At 31.0% G+C, this 18,379-nt stretch overlaps 8 protein-coding genes across 8 annotated transcripts; 1 reads left to right on the plus strand and 7 right to left on the minus strand.

Annotated features, from left to right (window-relative positions):
- Positions 1 to 97: 97 nt before the first annotated feature.
- Positions 98 to 2,662, minus strand: DFA_04982 (uncharacterized protein; the record flags this gene model as incomplete). Its single annotated transcript, XM_004360646.1, has 1 exon — positions 98 to 2,662. One exon carries the CDS (start codon positions 2,660 to 2,662, stop codon positions 98 to 100), a length of 2,565 nt encoding a protein of 854 aa, XP_004360703.1.
- An 88-nt stretch (positions 2,663 to 2,750) lies between these two features.
- On the minus strand, positions 2,751 to 5,320 carry DFA_04983 (uncharacterized protein; the record flags this gene model as incomplete). Its single annotated transcript, XM_004360647.1, has 3 exons — positions 2,751 to 4,549; positions 4,633 to 4,966; positions 5,057 to 5,320. 3 exons carry the CDS (start codon positions 5,318 to 5,320, stop codon positions 2,751 to 2,753), a joined length of 2,397 nt encoding a protein of 798 aa, XP_004360704.1.
- A 139-nt stretch (positions 5,321 to 5,459) lies between these two features.
- On the minus strand, positions 5,460 to 8,666 carry DFA_04984 (uncharacterized protein; the record flags this gene model as incomplete). The annotated part of the gene is made up of 6 exons (XM_004360648.1): positions 5,460 to 5,662; positions 5,930 to 5,956; positions 6,222 to 7,616; positions 7,765 to 8,207; positions 8,277 to 8,314; positions 8,397 to 8,666. The coding sequence occupies 6 exons, from the start codon at positions 8,664 to 8,666 to the stop codon at positions 5,460 to 5,462; spliced, it is 2,376 nt and encodes a 791-aa protein (XP_004360705.1).
- A 105-nt stretch (positions 8,667 to 8,771) lies between these two features.
- On the minus strand, positions 8,772 to 9,337 carry DFA_04985 (uncharacterized protein; the record flags this gene model as incomplete). Its single annotated transcript, XM_004360649.1, has 2 exons — positions 8,772 to 9,071; positions 9,119 to 9,337. 2 exons carry the CDS (start codon positions 9,335 to 9,337, stop codon positions 8,772 to 8,774), a joined length of 519 nt encoding a protein of 172 aa, XP_004360706.1.
- A 96-nt stretch (positions 9,338 to 9,433) lies between these two features.
- On the minus strand, positions 9,434 to 11,799 carry DFA_04986 (uncharacterized protein; the record flags this gene model as incomplete). The annotated part of the gene is made up of 2 exons (XM_004360650.1): positions 9,434 to 11,434; positions 11,506 to 11,799. 2 exons carry the CDS (start codon positions 11,797 to 11,799, stop codon positions 9,434 to 9,436), a joined length of 2,295 nt encoding a protein of 764 aa, XP_004360707.1.
- A 149-nt stretch (positions 11,800 to 11,948) lies between these two features.
- DFA_04987 (uncharacterized protein) lies at positions 11,949 to 12,551 on the minus strand (the record flags this gene model as incomplete). The annotated part of the gene is made up of 1 exon (XM_004360651.1): positions 11,949 to 12,551. One exon carries the CDS (start codon positions 12,549 to 12,551, stop codon positions 11,949 to 11,951), a length of 603 nt encoding a protein of 200 aa, XP_004360708.1.
- A 172-nt stretch (positions 12,552 to 12,723) lies between these two features.
- Positions 12,724 to 13,908, plus strand: DFA_04988 (uncharacterized protein; the record flags this gene model as incomplete). The annotated part of the gene is given in 4 exon segments (XM_004360652.1): positions 12,724 to 12,739; positions 12,834 to 13,072; positions 13,092 to 13,222; positions 13,368 to 13,908. 4 exon segments carry the CDS (start codon positions 12,724 to 12,726, stop codon positions 13,906 to 13,908), a joined length of 927 nt encoding a protein of 308 aa, XP_004360709.1.
- Positions 13,909 to 14,187: 279 nt separating this feature from the next.
- Positions 14,188 to 17,735, minus strand: DFA_04989 (uncharacterized protein; the record flags this gene model as incomplete). The annotated part of the gene is made up of 3 exons (XM_004360653.1): positions 14,188 to 14,387; positions 14,475 to 17,526; positions 17,664 to 17,735. The coding sequence occupies 3 exons, from the start codon at positions 17,733 to 17,735 to the stop codon at positions 14,188 to 14,190; spliced, it is 3,324 nt and encodes a 1,107-aa protein (XP_004360710.1).
- Between the last annotated feature and the right edge of the window lie 644 nt (positions 17,736 to 18,379).

The following is an 18,379-nucleotide window of genomic DNA, read 5'->3' on the forward strand; positions in this document are numbered from 1 at the left end:
ATGATGAGCAGTACTTGTTAAGACAAGTAGAAAAGATAAAAATTAAATAAATATCTTAAAAAGATTTTAATTTTGGCGCGGGTAATAATGCTGTTGTTTATTTATTCTTTTTAATTGTATTATCAAATGGGATTAATCCAATTGATTGATTGTTGATGTAAAATTGATTGTTGATGTAAAATTGATTGATATCAAAATCATTAAAATTGATTATTTGATTGAATTGTGGATCATGTCTATATTTAGAGATGATATAGTAGGTGACAAATGTATTGTAGCTGGACAATCGCAAAGGTTCCATTTGATATTGATCTCTTTCAGGACCATTATAGAATCTTGAATAGTTTAGTATGATTCTATCAATTACACGAGATACATGACAACGATAATATCCTGTATCAAATGGTGGCTGTGTAAATAGTTGGGATACCAACTTTGAATTGGTCGTAGAGAATGATTTAAAATCATTCCAAAAAGATTCGAATGTTTGGTCGTCGGTAATATAGTAAAATGATGATAATATCTTGGCTTGATCTCTTTCCCATATCTCTTTATCAGATGGTTGACACATAAAGTCAAAGTCGTATGGGTCTGGTTCCACTTTTTCCTTTTCGTGAAACTGAACAAGAGACATGCATTCATTGGTCAAATACTTTGCAACTTTGAATTGTTTGTATTTAATTGCTGTTGTGAATGAATCTATAAAACTGTCAATATTCGATACCAAACATGCCACAGTTTTAACCAATCCATTCTTACTTGCTTTAATTAATGTTTTTTTAATCTTTTCATAAAATTGAAGAGATTTTAATGTTGGTAATACATCTTTTAAAAGATGAATATCATCATCACAATATCCAAATCGTTTGAGTATTACCCAAGGATGAATAGTGTTGATTGGTTGATACTTTATAATCAATTGAAGGATTTCAAGTGATGGTTCTTTTGGTACTTGTTTGATATGGTATGATATAGGGGATGGAGATATGCTAATCTCTAGTGAACAATGACCAAGTGAATATAAATATTCAAGTGGTTGATATTCCATATCACAAATATTGTCAGTTGTCACTTGAATGGATGATATAGTTGGTTCTTCCTCATCTTCGTTGTAGTATGTATTCAATAGATACTCTATCATAGTAGTATCCTCAATACATAATGCACCAACAATTAAACTGCCATAGTCTGTGAACCCTTGAGCCACAAGAGGAGAGAGTATGTGTTGTAAAATATCCAATTGATTAGTCTTGATGGTTGTAAGAGCCAGTTTGACTGAAAGGCGTATATATGGATTGAGGGCCAATTGCTCCACAAGATCCAATGATATGATTGATGGGTTGACCTTTAGGATGATAAGAGGGCGAACAATTATTCCTCTTGTTTCCTCTAGATACAACCCAGCATTTTGTATTTCTTTTAATAATATTTTAGAGTATTCCAAATGACCCTTGTCCAAAGCAATATGAAGTTGGTCTCCAAAATAATGGAAACCATTTTCAACAAAAGGGATTATATAATTGAGGAAATCTATGTTTCCATGTTCTGGTGAATCGATATTGCTAATTCTATCTTTTGAGTGTTGAAATTCAATCAACTCCAAAGTTTCAGTTGATGCATATCTTTGGATTTGCTCAAAATATCTACCACTGAAACCAAGAAACTCTTGTATTGTACCAAAACTATCTTTAATCCATTTTATAATCTCTTGATTATTATCACATTCCAATGCATCCATAAATAAATTACCTCTTAAATCTAATCCATGTCCTATTAATTTGTTGACCATATAATATATTATTTCATATTTTGATTGATTATTATTATTATTATTATTATTATTATTATTATTATTATTATTATTATTATTATTTTGATTATTATGATTATTATTATTGCCTTGTTGTTGATTATTTAATTTGTTGATTAGATTTTTAAATGATAATTTGACCTGCAGATCATATCTATATCGAATACTTTTTTGAGCTGGTTCTAGAATATCTTTACAAATTTGATCAAACATTTCCAAATCACCTGTTGTTAATGGACAATAGAGAAGCTCCATAGCAAACCCAGTTGATTGTTTAAATAGTGTGATGTGGTTCATGAGAATAGAAAGACTATTTTTTGTTGGTTGCCATATTTGAGAATACTGCCAAATGAAATCAGAAAATCCTCCCAATCTATCTACCATCATATCAAATGCTGTTTTGTTTTCATATTTCAACGCTGTGAATAATAATTCATTGAATTTACTAAACTGTAAGATTGAATTAATAACTGCATATTCTATATTTATCTCTCTCTCTGTCTCTCTCTTCTTTTTTTTATTGCAACATACAAAATAATCAGATTTTACATCTACACCAATCTTTTCATGAAAAGATTCAATTGATTGATATATTTGATCAAAATGTTTGATGAATAGATCAGTACGATGTACAATGATGCATTCTTTTAAACTAATGATCTCATGTGACTTTAATCTGTAGATCATCGGTTGACCAACATGTTGGTGTAACTTGTGATGAATGATCCCTACATGATTGAATATCTTTGTTCTTAGATACTTGTTGTTGAGTATACTTTTAAAGTACTCACTCTTTGTATTATCTGTGTTACTATCTAATATATTATTATTATTATTACTATCTCTATTCATTCTCTAACACAAACAAAATGACCACAACCCTGTTTTTTGTTTTTTTTTATTGAGTACTTGCAAAAAAAACAAAATATATTATAATAATTTATTTATTAAAGATAAATGGAATTAATCCAATTGATTGATTGTTGATGTAAAATTGATTGATATCAAAATCATTAAAATTGATGATTTGATTGAATTGTGGATCATGTCTGTATTTAGAGATGATGTGGTAGGTGACAAATGCATTTCGATTGTAACTAGACAATTGTAATGGTTGCATTTGATATTGGTCTCTTTCAGGACCATTATAGAATCTTGAATAGTTTAGTATGATCCGATCAATTAAATTTGATACATAGCGACGATAATATCCTGTATCAAATGGTGACTCTGCTAATAGTTCAGATACCATTGATGAGTTGGTTGTAGAGTATGATTTACAATCATTCCAAAATGATTTAAATAGTTGGTCGTCTTCAATATAGTAAAATGATGATAATATCTTGATATGTTCTCTTTCCCAAATCTTTTTATCAGATGGACCTCTGCGGACCGAATAGTCGTAAAATAGGCTGGGTCTAACCCGAGGAGAAATGTTTTCCTCTTCCTCTTCATTGTTTAAATGAACAAGTGATATGCATTCATTGATCAAATACTCGGCAACTTTGATTTGATTGTGTATGATTGCCGTCTTGAATGAATCTGCAAAACGATTAATATCCATGACCAAACATTCAACAGTTTTAATCAATCCATTCTTACTTGCTTTGATTAATGTATCTTGAATCTTGGATGATCGTTGGGTAGAGGGTACCAATCTTAGAGTTGATATTAAAAGATCGATACCTTCGTCACAATATCCAAATCGAGCAAGTATTACCCAAGGATGAATAGGTTGTTGAGTGTTGATTGGTTGATACTTTATAATCAATTCAAGTATTTCAAGTGATGGTTCTTTTGTTTGTTTGATTTGGTGCCAATTTGGAGATGGTGGTAATTTAATGTCGAGTGAATGACCAAGTGAATATAAATATTCAAGTGGTTGATGCATCATATCACCAATTATGTTTGTTTTCACTTGGAATGATGTTGTAGTCGTTCTGTCATCATCATCATCGTTGTTGTAGTATGTATTCAATAAATACTCTATTATAGTTGTATCATCAATACATAATGCACCAACGATGAGACTATTAGTGTTTAAATATTGTTGGTTTGTATATGGACTGAGTAAGTGTTGTAAACTATCCAATTGTTTGGCCTTGATGGCTGTAAGAGCAATATCCTCGACTAAAACTTTAATATATGGGTGTTGAGACAATCTTTGGACGAGATCCAATGACATGATCGATTCATGTACACTATTGACATAAATTTGTAAACGACCATATAATTCTTCATTTCTTTTCATGCCTTGGTCGTGTATTACTTGTAATACAATAAGTGAATACTCCAAATGACCATTATCCAAAGCTGTTTGGAGAGTATTGAAATCATATAAACTATTTGCCATAATGGGGAGTGTATAATTGAGGAAATCTATGTTTCCATAATCTGATGAAGTACAATTTTCATAGGATACACGTACATCTACTGGATTTAATTGAATCAACTTTAAAGTTTCAGTTGATGCATATTGTTTGATATGATAAATAAAATTGATTTGATTATAGAAACCAATAAACTCTGGCATTGAACCAAAACTATCTTTTATCCATTTAATAATCTCTTGATTATTATCACATTTCAATGCATCCATAAATAAATTACCTCTTAAATCCATATCATATTCCTTTAATTTGTTGACCATATAATATATTATTTCATATTTTGATTCATTATTATTATTATTATTATTATTATTATTATTATTATTATTATTATTATTATTATTATTGTCTTGTTGTTGTTGTTGTGTTGTGGTTGTTGATTTAATTTGTTGATTAGATATTTAAATGCAAATTTAAGGGGTTTATAAGAACCGTATAAATCATTTGTACCGTATGTAATATTCTTGATTCTGTCAGATTGAGTTGGTTCAAGAATATCTTTACATATTTGATCAAACATTTCCAAATCACCTGTTGATATTGGATGACAGAGAAGTAACCCAACATATTGCACTGGTTGCTGCTGATAGTGAGTGATGTGATTCATGAGAATAGAAAGACTATTTTTTGTTGGTCTCCATATATTGGAGTATCGATTAAGGAAATTATTGGGTAATTTACCTCCCAATCTATCTACCATCATATCAAATGCTGTTTTGTTTTCATATTTCAACGCTGTGTATAATAAATCATCAAATATACTAAACTATAAGGCGATTATTTATTGTTAAATATTTAAGTTAACTTTATAATAGTATCAATACTATGTTTTGCTTTTCTTTTCTAGATTACATACATCTCTGATAACTGATTTAAAAACTTGATCAAAATGTTTGATGAATAGATCAGTACGATGTACAATGATACATTCTTTCAAACTAATGATCTCGTGTGACTTGAATCTGTAGATCATCGGTTGACCTTGACCACCATCACCATACAACTTGTAGTGAATGATCCCTACATCTTTGAATATCTTTGTTCTTAGATACTTGCTATTGAGTATACTTTTAAAGTATTCTCTCTTTGTATCTGTATTACTACTATCTTCTCTATTCATTCCCTAACACAAACAAAACGATCATCAACTCTTTGTTTTTTTTTAGAGAGTCAAAGGCAAAAAAAACAAAAATTAACAATAACAAATTTTATATTATTTAATTACATTTATCTTTGAATAAATTTGTTGATAAAATAATTTAATTGAATGGAATTAATCCAATTGATTGATTTTTGTTGTAAAATTGATTGATATCAAAATCATTAAAATTGATTATTTGATTGAATTGTGGATCATGTCTATATTTAGATATGATATAATAAGTGACAAATGTATTGTAGCTGGACAATCGCAAAGGTTCCATTTGATATTGATCTCTTTCAGGACCATTATATGTTAGATCTAGATTGTTTAAAATCAATGATATCTCATTGAACTCAATATACTCAATCCTGGTTAGGACAAGTCAAAAATGTAAACTATTTTGGATAAAATACTAAAGACTAACCATCGTCAGTTAGTCGTGGATCAACAATTATAAAAAGGATTAGAATAATCCAATAAAGAGACATTCTATATTATATATTCTATATTCATTATTCATTATTACTATAATATTATTCATTCTATTTAATCATCTTTTATTATTATAATTAAATAATCATTTACAATCTAATCTAAAGACATTATCACTATCTATATATTCATATATCTATATATTATTATATACCTCTCAAACTAATTATATATTTACCAAGTATCTATATAGTTATTACATTAGGTACTTGCTATTGAGTATAAACTTAAAGTATTCACTTCTTCTTTTATCTGTATCTTTATTACTATTATTCATTGTCTGAAAGAACAAAATGATCATTTGTTTTTTTTTGATGAAGATCATGACCGACAATTATAATATTTATTTTATTAAATTCTTTTTTATTTTATAATGGGATAATACCAATTAAAAGATTATTATTTTTAATATAAAATTGATTGATATCAAAATCATTAAAATTGATTATTTGATTGAATTGTGGATCATGTCTATATTTAGAGATGATATAGTAGGTGTTGAATGGATGTGATGGATTGGGCAATTGTAATGGTTGCATTTGATATTGATCTCTTTCAGGACCATTATAAAATCTTGAATAGTTTAGTATGATCCGATCAATTGTATTGGATATTTGACGACGATAATATCTTGTATCAAATGGCGACTCTTCTAATAATTTAGAGACCACCGATGAGTTGGTTGTAGAGAATGATTTAAAATCATTCCAAAATGATTCAAATGTTTCGTCGTCTCCAATATAGTAAAATGATGGTAATATCCTGGCATGAATAGTTTCCCATATCTCTTTATTGGATTGACCTGAACCACCCAAAAATTCAGAAAATAGGTTGTTGTAAACCTCTTCTTCTGCTTCTGGTGTAATGATTTCATCCTCTTCTTCTTCTTCTTCAATAAAATGAACAAGAGAAATGCATTCATTGGTTAAATACTTTGCAACTTTAATTTGTTTGTATTTGATTGCTGATGAGAATGAATCCTCAAAACTATGAACATTCGATACCAAACATTCGACAGTTTTAACCAATCCATTCTTACTTGCTTTAATTAATGTGTCTCGTTTTATGTCATAGAATGCAATATCTGATACCAATGACAAAGCATCTTTTAAAAGATGAATATCATCATCACAATATCCAAATCTTGAGAGTATATCACTCGGATGAATAGTGGCGATTGGTTGATACTTTATAATCAATTGAAGTATTTCAAGTGATGGTACTTTTTTTTCTTGTTTTAATATTGCCAACACACTTTGAGATTGTTCCATTCTAATGTCTAGTGAATGACCAAGTGAATATAAATATTCAAGTGGTTGAGGCATCATATCACAAATATTGTCAGTTGTCACTTGGAATGATTTGGATCTTGTAGTTGGTTCTGCATCATCATCGTTGTTGTAATATCTATTCAATAGATACTCTATATTAGTTGTATCATCAATACACAATGCTCCAAAAATCAATCTATTCGTGTCCAAATATCCTTCTTGAGCCCTGTAAAGATTGAGTATGTGTTGTAAAATATCAAATTGTTTGGCCTTGATAGCTATCAGAGCCAATTCGGTGACTGAAACTTGTAGATATTGATTCGCAAACAATCTAGTGACAAGATTGAATGTCATAATAGATGGGTTGACGCTTTCGACTTTGATACGACCATAATAATGAATTCCGATTACTATACGTTCAATGGTTTGTATTAAAATATTAAAATATTCCAAATGGCCCTTGTCCAAAGCTGTTTGGACCATTATAGAGAAAGAATATGATTCTTGCTCTAAAATAGGGAGCACAAAGTTGAGGAAATCAATGTTTCCATCAGCTGAAACTATTTTCTCTGTTAGGTTTGAATTCAATCAACTTTAAAGTTTCAGTTGATGCATATTTTTGAATTTGTTTTAAATGTTGATATCTACCATACAAACCAATAAACCCTTCTTTTTTTTCATAACTATCTTTTATCCATTTAATAATCTCTTGATTATTATCACATTTCAATGCATCTACAAATAAATTACCTCTTATATCCATACCATATTCCTTTAATTTGTTGACCATATAATATATTATTTCATATTTTGATTCATTATTATTATTATTATTAGTTGTATGTTGTTGGTGTTGATTTAATTTGTTGATTACATGTTTAAATGAAAATGGGAGATGGTCACAATAACCATATGAAGGAAAGATCAGAGTTCCATTGGGAACAGGATCAAGAACGAGTTGGCATATATGATCAAACATTTCCAAATCACCTGTTGTTACAGGTAACCAAAGAACAAGATGAGCATAACCAGTTGGTTGAAAGTATGTGATGTGATTCATGAGAATAGAAAGACTACTTTTGGTTGGTCTCCATTGATTTCTTAAAATAGAATGGGGCAATTCTCCGGCTCTCTCTATCAACATATCAAATGCTGTTTTGTTTTCATACTTTAACGCTGTGATTAGTAAACTATTGAAGTTATCTTGCTATATTGATTAATTGAATATTAGCTAATTCACTTCAGTGTACGATATTGATGGGTGACTCTCTTTCTTTTAAAGTACATACATCTCTGTTAACTGATTTAAAAACTTGATCAAAATGTTTGATGAATAGATCAGTACGATTTACAATGATACATTCTTTCAAACTAATGATCTCATGTGACTTTAATCTATAGATAATCGGTTGACCTTGACGACAATACAACTTGTGATGAATGATCCCTACATCTTTGAATATCTTTGTTCTCAGGTACTTGCTATTGAGTATACTCTTAAAGTATTCACTTCTTCTTTGATCTGTATTACTACTATTATTATTACTATCTCTATTCATTCTCTAACACAAAATGATCATCACTTATTTTAATTTCAAAAGACTTTAACAGGTTGGGCAAAAAAAACAAAACAAAATAAACTAATAACAATATGCACTATTTATTTATTCAAAGATAAATGGAATTAATCCAATTGATTGATTTTTGTTGTAAAATTGATTGATATCAAAATCATTAAAATTGATTATTTGATTGAATTGTGGATCATGTCTATATTTAGAGATGATATAATAGGTGTTGAATGGATCTCGACTGGTGTGGATGTTGTTTGGATTGTACAATCGCAATGGTTGCATTTGATATTGATCTCTTTCAGGACCATTATAAAATCTTGAATAGTTTTGGATGACTCTATCAATAGTATTGGATATTTGACTACGATTAGATGTTGGATAGAATGGTGGCTGTGTTAATAATTAAAAAGATTTAATTTAAGATCAGTACGATGTACAATGATAAATTCTTCTAAACTAATGATCTCATGTGACTTTAATCTGTAGATCATCGGTTGACCTTGACCACCATCACATGAGTACAACATGTCATGAATAATCTCAACATCTTTAAATATCTTTGTTCTTGGATACTTATTGTTTAGTATACTTTTAAAGAATTCAGTTCTTCTTTTATCACTATGATTATTGATCTTATCACTATTATTACTATACATTATTTAGAAATAAAAAGTGAATACGGTTTTTTTTTTTCATCTTGTGCCTCTTTGCTACACAAAAATTATTTAATTTATTATTATTATTATTTTTATTTAATTGTTTTTTGTGAATGGGAAGATACCTTCTTTATGATTATCTTCAAGATATGAGTCTACATTGAAATCAGTGAAATCAATGACTGGACAATCTCTGTAATTGTTATAGAGATGGTTGAAATGAAGACATCCACCATGCTCATTGGTAATTTTGATTGGTGTCATTTTGAATTGACCTTTCTCTGCTGCTCCATTATAATATCGAGTATAATGTTTGATGACTCTATCGATTGTGTTGGTGACTCGGTGTCGTTGTGAATATACAAAATTGTTCACTGACATGATGGCATGAATCACATGAGAAGAGCTGGTTGTAAAAGGTTTTAATGCATCCCAAATCATTTCAAAGTCTTGATCATTATCTATATCGAGTAAAGAGTATAAGATACCTTCGTAATCATCAAGTTGTTGGAAGCGAGAACTGATTAATTGACTAATGTATAGTGCCATTTGAATTTGATTGTACTCCAATGCCGTTCTAAAAAGTGAGTCTCCAAATTCCCAAATCCAGTCTCCAAAACATTCAATAACTTTAATCAAACCATTTGAATATAAATATTGAAGTTTTTTATATTGGTACACCTCTTCTTCAGGGTATTGATTGATGAGTGATATTGTATCTTTCAACAACTTGTAGTCATTAAAATCTGGATGATGGATTGATGCAAGTATCACCCATGGTGGTACACTTTCAATCGATAGACGATCGATTAATAATTGAACAGCTTGTGGTGTGACTTTTGATAGTCTTTTTTTCCTTGAAAGAGGAAGTATTTCTATAGAATGACCTTTGTTGAAAAGTGATAATAGTGGACCATAACATAGATCATTCCCTTTGGAATTTAAATGAAAGGTTTGAGGAGGTTGATCAGAGAATAACTTGTCCAACAATATTTCAGTGATTTTTGGGTTATCTATTTTAAGAGACAACAAGACAAGTCTTGTATAAATAGAAAAATCTTCTCTCATCTGAGAGTCTACATTTTCCAACTGTGAAAAGATAAACTCTAAAGTTTCAGGTTGATTTGATTCGATAGCTGATTCAATCAATCCATCAAAATCCAACATTTGACATTGACTATCAACCAACCTTTTAACAAGATCCAATGACATGATTGATGGATGAATGTCTCCAAATTCTACTTCTGCACCTTCTTTGACTGCACATGTCACTAAAAAATTAGCACATTCCAAGTGTCCTTCAGTCAATGATGCCTCAAGTTGTCCATTTCCAAATAGATAATTGTACTCTTTCATGTCATACATGTATGTTAGAAAGTCCAAGTTTCCAAATTGAGCTGCGTCTATTGACAATAGTCGTGGTGATTCAAGTTTGAATTCTATTAATTCAAGTGTATTGGTTGTTGCATATCTTTCAATTAGAGTAAGAACTTGAGATTGTTGAAATAGTTTCACAAAACTTTCTTTTTCATCAAAACTATCTTTTATCCATTTTATAATCTCTTGATTATTACCACCTTCCAAAGCATCCACAAATAATGTTGATCTTAAATCTATACCGTATCCTATTAATTTGTTGACCATATAGAATATTTTAATATACTTTGATTGAATATTATTATTATCTTTGTTGTTGGTTGTGTGTAGTTGTTGTTGTTGATTATTTAATTTGTTGATTAAATCTTTGAATGATCCCCAATGGTGATAAAAAATAAGATTTTGGTTGATGATGGTATGATCAAAATAATCGTTACAAATTCTATCAAACATCTCCAAATCACCATTCATCATAACATGTTTTGTAAGATTACCAACAAAGGTAAAGACATCTTTATCATTCATATCGAGTTTTAAATGATAGTTTTGTTGAATTAAAAGCCGACACAAACCAATCGGTGGGATGACGAAACCAACTCGAAGCATCATCGATCTGAGTTTGGTCATCTCTATTCCTCCAAACCTTTTCAACAAATATTCTAATTCAACATGTCCATCGTATTCAAATATAGTTTTCAATATCTTTTCAAATACTTGACTCTACATATATAGACTTGTTGTTAGAATTGATTTATATTATGTATGATCATCATCATCATAAAATTACATACATTAAAACTAAACTCCTTTTCATTAGAGTATGACAACATTGATTGATATACACTATCAAAGTGTTTAATGAATAGATCACTTCTATTTACTTTGATACATTCACATAGTGTCATTATCTGATTTGATTTGAGTGCTAGTTTGTAATGATTCTTATCATCGTTATTAATGATTCTGTGATGAATGATCTCTACATGATTGAATATCTTTGTTCTTAGATACTTGTTGTTGAGTATACCTTTAAAGTACTCACTTCTTCTTTTATCACTATCACTATTATTACTATTACTATACATTATTTGTATAAATAAATAAAAGTGAAATGAAGTGCACTTGTTTTTTTTTCATCATTATTTTGTCTCTTTGAAAAAAAAAAATATCTTCTTAAAACAAAAATTATTTAATTTATTAATTTATAAATCTATTTGTAAAACTAACTCATAGTTTAGTGGAGAGGAATCAAACCAAACCTAATATTATTAAAATAAAATTGATTGATATCAAAATCATTAAAATTGATTATTTGATTGAATTGTGGATCATGTTTATATTTAGAGATGATATAGTAGGTGTTGAATGGATGTAGATAGTAGTCGGTGGTGTTGTCTGGATTGGACAATTGTAATGGTTGCATTTGATATTGATCTCTTTCAGGACCATCATAAAATCTTGAGTAGTTTTTAAGGGTCCAGTCAATCACATTGGATATTTGACAACGATTAAATGTTGAGTAGAATGGTGGCAGTGTTAATAATTGAGAGACCATCTTGGAGTTGGTTGTGAGTGCTTTAAAATCATTCCAATATGATTCAAATCGAGTTTCATCACTACTGACATAATACAATGCATTTAAAAGTTTAATTTTTTTGTCATCTTGAGCACCTTGAAGAATATTAGTATTCTTTGAAAAGCATTCTCTTGCCAAATAATCTGTCACTTTGAATTGATTGTTTTTGGCAGCTTCAGTGAATGAATCTACAAAACCGCCAAAATCAAATGATGGCAAACATTGCACAACCTTGACCAATCCATTCTTACTTGCTGCCATTAATGTGTCTTTAATCTTGGTGATAGGGTATGATGGAAGATTTCTAATTGATCCCAACAAGTTATCGTTTAAAAGATGAATTTCATCTTCACAATATCCAAATCTTGAGAGTATGATCAAAGGATGAATAGGTTGTTGGGTGTTGAATAGTTGGTACTTGATAATCATTTGAATGATTTCAAGTGATGGTACTTTTTTTTACAACAGATTCAGAGTATTATGCTCTCAACATATCGAGTGGAGATCTTATCAGCTCGCACCCCATCGATTTTTTCAATGGAGATTTGGTAGAATTGAATGGTGTTATTCAACCAACATCAACTAGTGATGAATTTCTACTGATTGGCGGTAATATTACAGATGTTGGTGAATCTTATATTCCAATCATTTGGTCGTATAATGTAGTCGTACGTATTATCATTATTGCCAACAACAATAATGATCAGAATAATAATAATACTCTCTCTATTTCTATATCTCTTCCTTTTGTCACATGTTTAGACCAATACTCTTGTCCAAAAGTCATTCATTGATATCAAGTTTCAACAAATGTATTACCAATGGGATGTTCAGATGGCAACATATGATTCAATCAACAATATAGTTTACTTGAATGCCGATTATAAAGGATATCCAGTATTGCTAAAATTTGATTATAATCAACAAAAAGAGTAACTATTTCCATATATTTCAACTTTTGTTAATTATTGTCTGCTATTATGTATATCTATCTTGTTGTCCAGCGGAAGATTAGAAATCTAATGAATGATTATTATTATTATTATTATTATTATTATTATTATTATTATTATTTAGAGATGTAATAAGTTTACCAGGTACAGGATGGTATATACAATCATCGTACAATGAAACAACCAATATGTTTTATCTTGGTGGTACAAGCCAAGTAGCAAATCAATTAAGTCAGATGGTAGTTGCCACCTACAACACGGTGACTGGAGATACATCGTCACACATCATTCAATTTGATATACCCAATACCTGTTACTACTCGATTGTGATGTATCAATACAACTCCAAGTTCTACGCTGGACTATATGCTGAAACTGGTTCTTGCCCATCATTTATATTTGAAGTAGATATTGTTGGAAACAATTCGACACTACTAGCCACCATCCCAAATGGCAACGCCGCTCCATTCGATGCCTATATATATTTTGTAATCGATAATATCAATGGATATCTAGCCATGTTTTCAACGAGTGTTGAAGATTATAAACTCCTTGAAATTTGTATGGTCAATCTGAATACCTATCAAGTTGAACAATATGCTATACCCAACGTACTTTACGAGATCAGTTCGAGTCTCCACGAGTTTTTAATGACTCTATCCTAATTTAAATAATAAACCAGTTAAATAAATACATTCCATTATTTTTTAAAGATTAATTCATTAATCGTATTCCCCATCCATGAGAAATATAAATATCATGAAATAAAAAAGAGCAAAGAGAAACATGTTGATTATGTAATTACATATATATATATATACATATTTATTCGTTTATAGTTTATATTTTATATTTGTTGTTGGGTACCAAAATGATAATGTTACTTTGCGTGTGTGTGGTTGGTGTGTATGTATGTATGTATTATTTATCTTTACAAGGAGTTATTAATTTGATCTTAAAATGAGACAAGTATAGGAACGAGCTATAGCAGATACCAATTCACTATTATTATTATTATTATTGGATGACTTTACAACATTATGTAATGTTTTCAAAAGTGATGCTAAAATCGATCTATTTTCATCTGTTATTTTAATAATCATTAATTTAATTGCATTTAATCTTTTATCTAATTCTTCAATTTCTGAAAAAGTAATAGAAAATAGAAATTAATAAATGAATAAATGAATTAAATTATCCCAACATTTTAATATTATTAATGTTTACATACTTTCAGCTAATAACCATTCTTGATAAGCTTGTTTTGTAATAAATGGATCATTTGATTCTCTAAAGAAATGTTTTAGCAATTCAGATGTCATGTAAACATCAACTTGATCTGCTTTCATTGCAGTTCCATTAACCTTTAATGAATCACTATAAAACTTTCCTTCAAATCCAGAGGCAATGTTTGCACTTTGAATCAAACCTTCTGCTGTCAACTCTGACAATGCATCCAAATAAGTGGCTGTCTTTGCCAATATAGGTGATGATGAACTACGTTGGCCAAATGGGAATAATACATCATACTTTTTAATCATTGTTTCCATTACCAATGATCCTTGTATTTGACCAGTATTTGAATTGTTGTCTGATGAAGAGGAAGAAGAAATATTCATATTTGATAATTGACTACGTTGTTTTGGTGATTGATCAATTGCTGATATTACAATAGGTGTTGGTGGTGCTTTTGATATAACTGGTGATGACTTGTTGTTATTACTATTACTATTAATATTATTGATTGATGGTGAATCTGGTTTAATTGATACTGGTTTAACCAATGGAGATGCTTGTTCGGGCTTCACAATCACATTGTTGTTATAATTGTTATAGTTGTCTTTTGGTGGAGATGGTTGATATTGGGTGTTGGTGTTGGTGTGTGGATTAGGTAGAGGTTTTGGAATTGATCCTGATCCTGATAATACTACCAGTCCAGTCTTGTACCCAGTTAGTGGTGGGGTATTGGTATTCATATTTGTCGGCTTGTTAACTGCTATACTTGTAAAACTATTGGGAGATGATTGATGCTGATGGTGCATGGATTGTTGTAGAGGAGATGATGCACGATCTCCACCACCAGTAGAGTTGGCCAAAATTGGAATTGGACTGGATGCTCTATGATGTTGAGTAACCGGACTCATTGGCTTGTTGTTGACCTGTTGTTGTTGTTGTTGTTCACGTAGATTATGAGATGATCCAGATGAAGAACTACTTCCAATAGAATTTGTCTTTTTTTCAGAGGTTGCGTGGAGTTGGTTAAATAGCATGGGAGGTGAGTGTTGAGGAGATGAAGAGTAGGTAGGTTGGTGTTGATGTTGTAGTTGCTCTAGGTTCTGAATACTCGTGTTATTGATAGAGTTGAATGTTTTGACAGTCTGCTGGTCATGCAGGGCGTGGTAGAGCATATGTACTTGATGCTCAAGTCCACGCACACGTGCAACGTCGACCATACGCTCATCGGTGATGAGGTCGGTGCCACACTCGAGAATCTGTGAGATACCCGACACATAAATCTCCGATGCGATACGCGACGCCTCTCTTCTAGCCAACTCACGTACCAAATCTTGTTTGACCCCTGCGTGATCTTTAATACGCGCCGAACACGACTGGAACACTGGATGCAACTTAAAGTAATCGGAAAAGATTCCGTCTTTTACTTTAAGATAGATACGTTCCAACTCTATATCCCATTTAGACAAGTCCCTTTCGATAGTGTTACAAGCTTCGTATAACCGTGTCACATCATTACACACCGATACGAAACGGTCTCTTAATTCACGAACACTACGTTTTTCAATCTTGAGGAATGAGATGGCACTTTCAATTTGACGGTGTTGGCGATCTAGCTCCATTACACGACGCGACTTTTCAGCCTTGGTCTTGAACGATAGTTTCTTCTTGTGTGCTTCTTCCAACTGGCTCTCTACACCTTGTTTCTGACGCTCCAATTCATTCATAAAGTTGGTGACCGTTGTCTTGATGGCATCGCAGTCTGCCACAATCGCTGCATTCTGACGCAGTTCGGCATTCACTTGACGCTTTGTCACACGACGTTCCAAGATCGAGTGTATTTCTGTCGACAGACTATGCAACGAGCTCGTCAACAACACACGGTTCTTAAACTGTACCCTCTCTATTCGGTACTTGGCAGTATTCAGTACCTCGATAATCTTTGTATTAATGTCATCTGTAATCACACCAGTCTGAGCAGTTTGCAATAAATTATTAATTGATGAGTTGAGTTGACTATCTCTTTTAAGTGGTTGTGGTTGAGATTGTTGTTGTGATTGAGATAGTGATGGTTGTTGTTGCAAAGGTTGATGTAAATTATTGGTAGATGTTGATATTGAGTGTGACTTCATTCTTCCAATCACTGGAGATATCTTTTTATCCAGTCCTTGTCCCTGACCAGCTGCTGTGGCAGCCGTATTAGCAGTCCTCTGGATCTGTTGTGGTTTAGTTGTTATAAACGTTTGTTGATATTGATCAATATCAACTGGTGCACCAGTACCTCCACTTGCTCCACCTCCACCTGCACCGGCACCTTTAAGTAATTGAATCTTCTTTTTCTTTAATTCCAAGTCACCCTTGACTTCATTTAATTGGTTGTCCATCTCTTGAATATGCGATGAATGGTCTTTAAGATTATCCTTTGTCTTTTTATACTCTTTCATTAGATTGATTAACTTTTCCTTTGTAATGGTTACTGTTGCCTCTGATGATGCAGATGCAGATGTAGTTGGTGTCGGCTTGGTTGGTGTAGAGATGATGGGTGCATTAGAAGCAGGCGAGGTAGATGAAATAGATTGATGGTCATGATGATCCAATGCAGCCAAATTATTTGCCAAATCTTCCAATAATGAATCATACACTATATCTTTGTTGTTGTTGTTGTTGTTGTAATGACTGCTACCATGTGCATCATCTACAATGTCAGCTGAAGATCCAGCATGAACACTATTCATCTTTTGTCTTTGTTGTTGTTGTTGTTGTTGTAATTGTAATTGTTGATGTCTTGATAATTTTGATAGTTTTTCTTGTTCTTCGGTAAAGTGAGTAAAGTCTTCAGAGGTCTCTATCATCTCTCTTGACAACGGTCCAATGACAGATCTTCGCAAGACGTCCCTCAAATCGGATATCTCATCAATCAATTGTCCACTCTTCTTGTCGTTCTTGTGCAATGTATTTGTATTGATCGTTCCACCAAAATCCCATCCAGTATCATCGTTTCTCTCCTTTTCCTTGTCAAAATCTACTATATTATTTGTTTCTTTCAAGTACTATAAAGTAAATTATAAATTATTTAAATAATATAATATAATAAATAAATAACAAGACAGGAATATAAGAAGAATTAATTGATCAGTTAATTAAATTTAATTTCGATTTAAATGTGAATCTATCAATCTGTACATACCTTTTTCCCATTATTATTATTATCATCCTTTAGTGATGATGATGATGTATGTGATACCAACTTGGTTGCCATCCTTTGGTATCTTGGTGTCTTTTGACTGAATAATTACTGTTGACTGTTGTTTAATAATTAAAAGAAATTAATTTACAAACAAACAAACAAACAATCGATTGTATGTTTGATGTGTTGTATATGTTTGTATACAACCTAGGAGGTGGTAGCTAGAATAATAGAGTAGGTAGGTACTAATAATAATAATAATAATATTAAAATAAATTAATATTTAATATTACTACTTCTTGAAATGGGTCGGGGAGTAAAGATGAGGGAGGGATAAGATAGAAATACTACTACTCTCTCTCTCTCTTTTATTATTCCTGTTCTCTTAATGATTGATTGATTGATTGATTGATATTTGTTGATATTTTGAACAAACAAATTTGAAAAAAGAGATAATTGATTTGATTGATTATGAGTTGATTGGACAGATAGGTAGGTAGGTAACTGCGCTATTCTATTCTTGTCTCTCTCTCTCTTTTAATGAATGAATGAACGAATGAACGGATGGATAGATACAGATATACATTATATATATATTCAATAATAATAATAATAATACCCATCATTCGTTCTTTGCTAGCCTACCCCCCCCCCACCCTCCATTATGTTCATCATCATGATTAAAGGAGAGGAGGGGGTGTGTCCGATATTTTTAT

This window comes from Cavenderia fasciculata (assembly GCF_000203815.1).
Source record: "Cavenderia fasciculata unplaced genomic scaffold Scf_Dfasci-G-o-80e12.f1-5, whole genome shotgun sequence".
Classification (NCBI taxonomy): domain Eukaryota; phylum Evosea; class Eumycetozoa; order Acytosteliales; family Cavenderiaceae; genus Cavenderia; species Cavenderia fasciculata.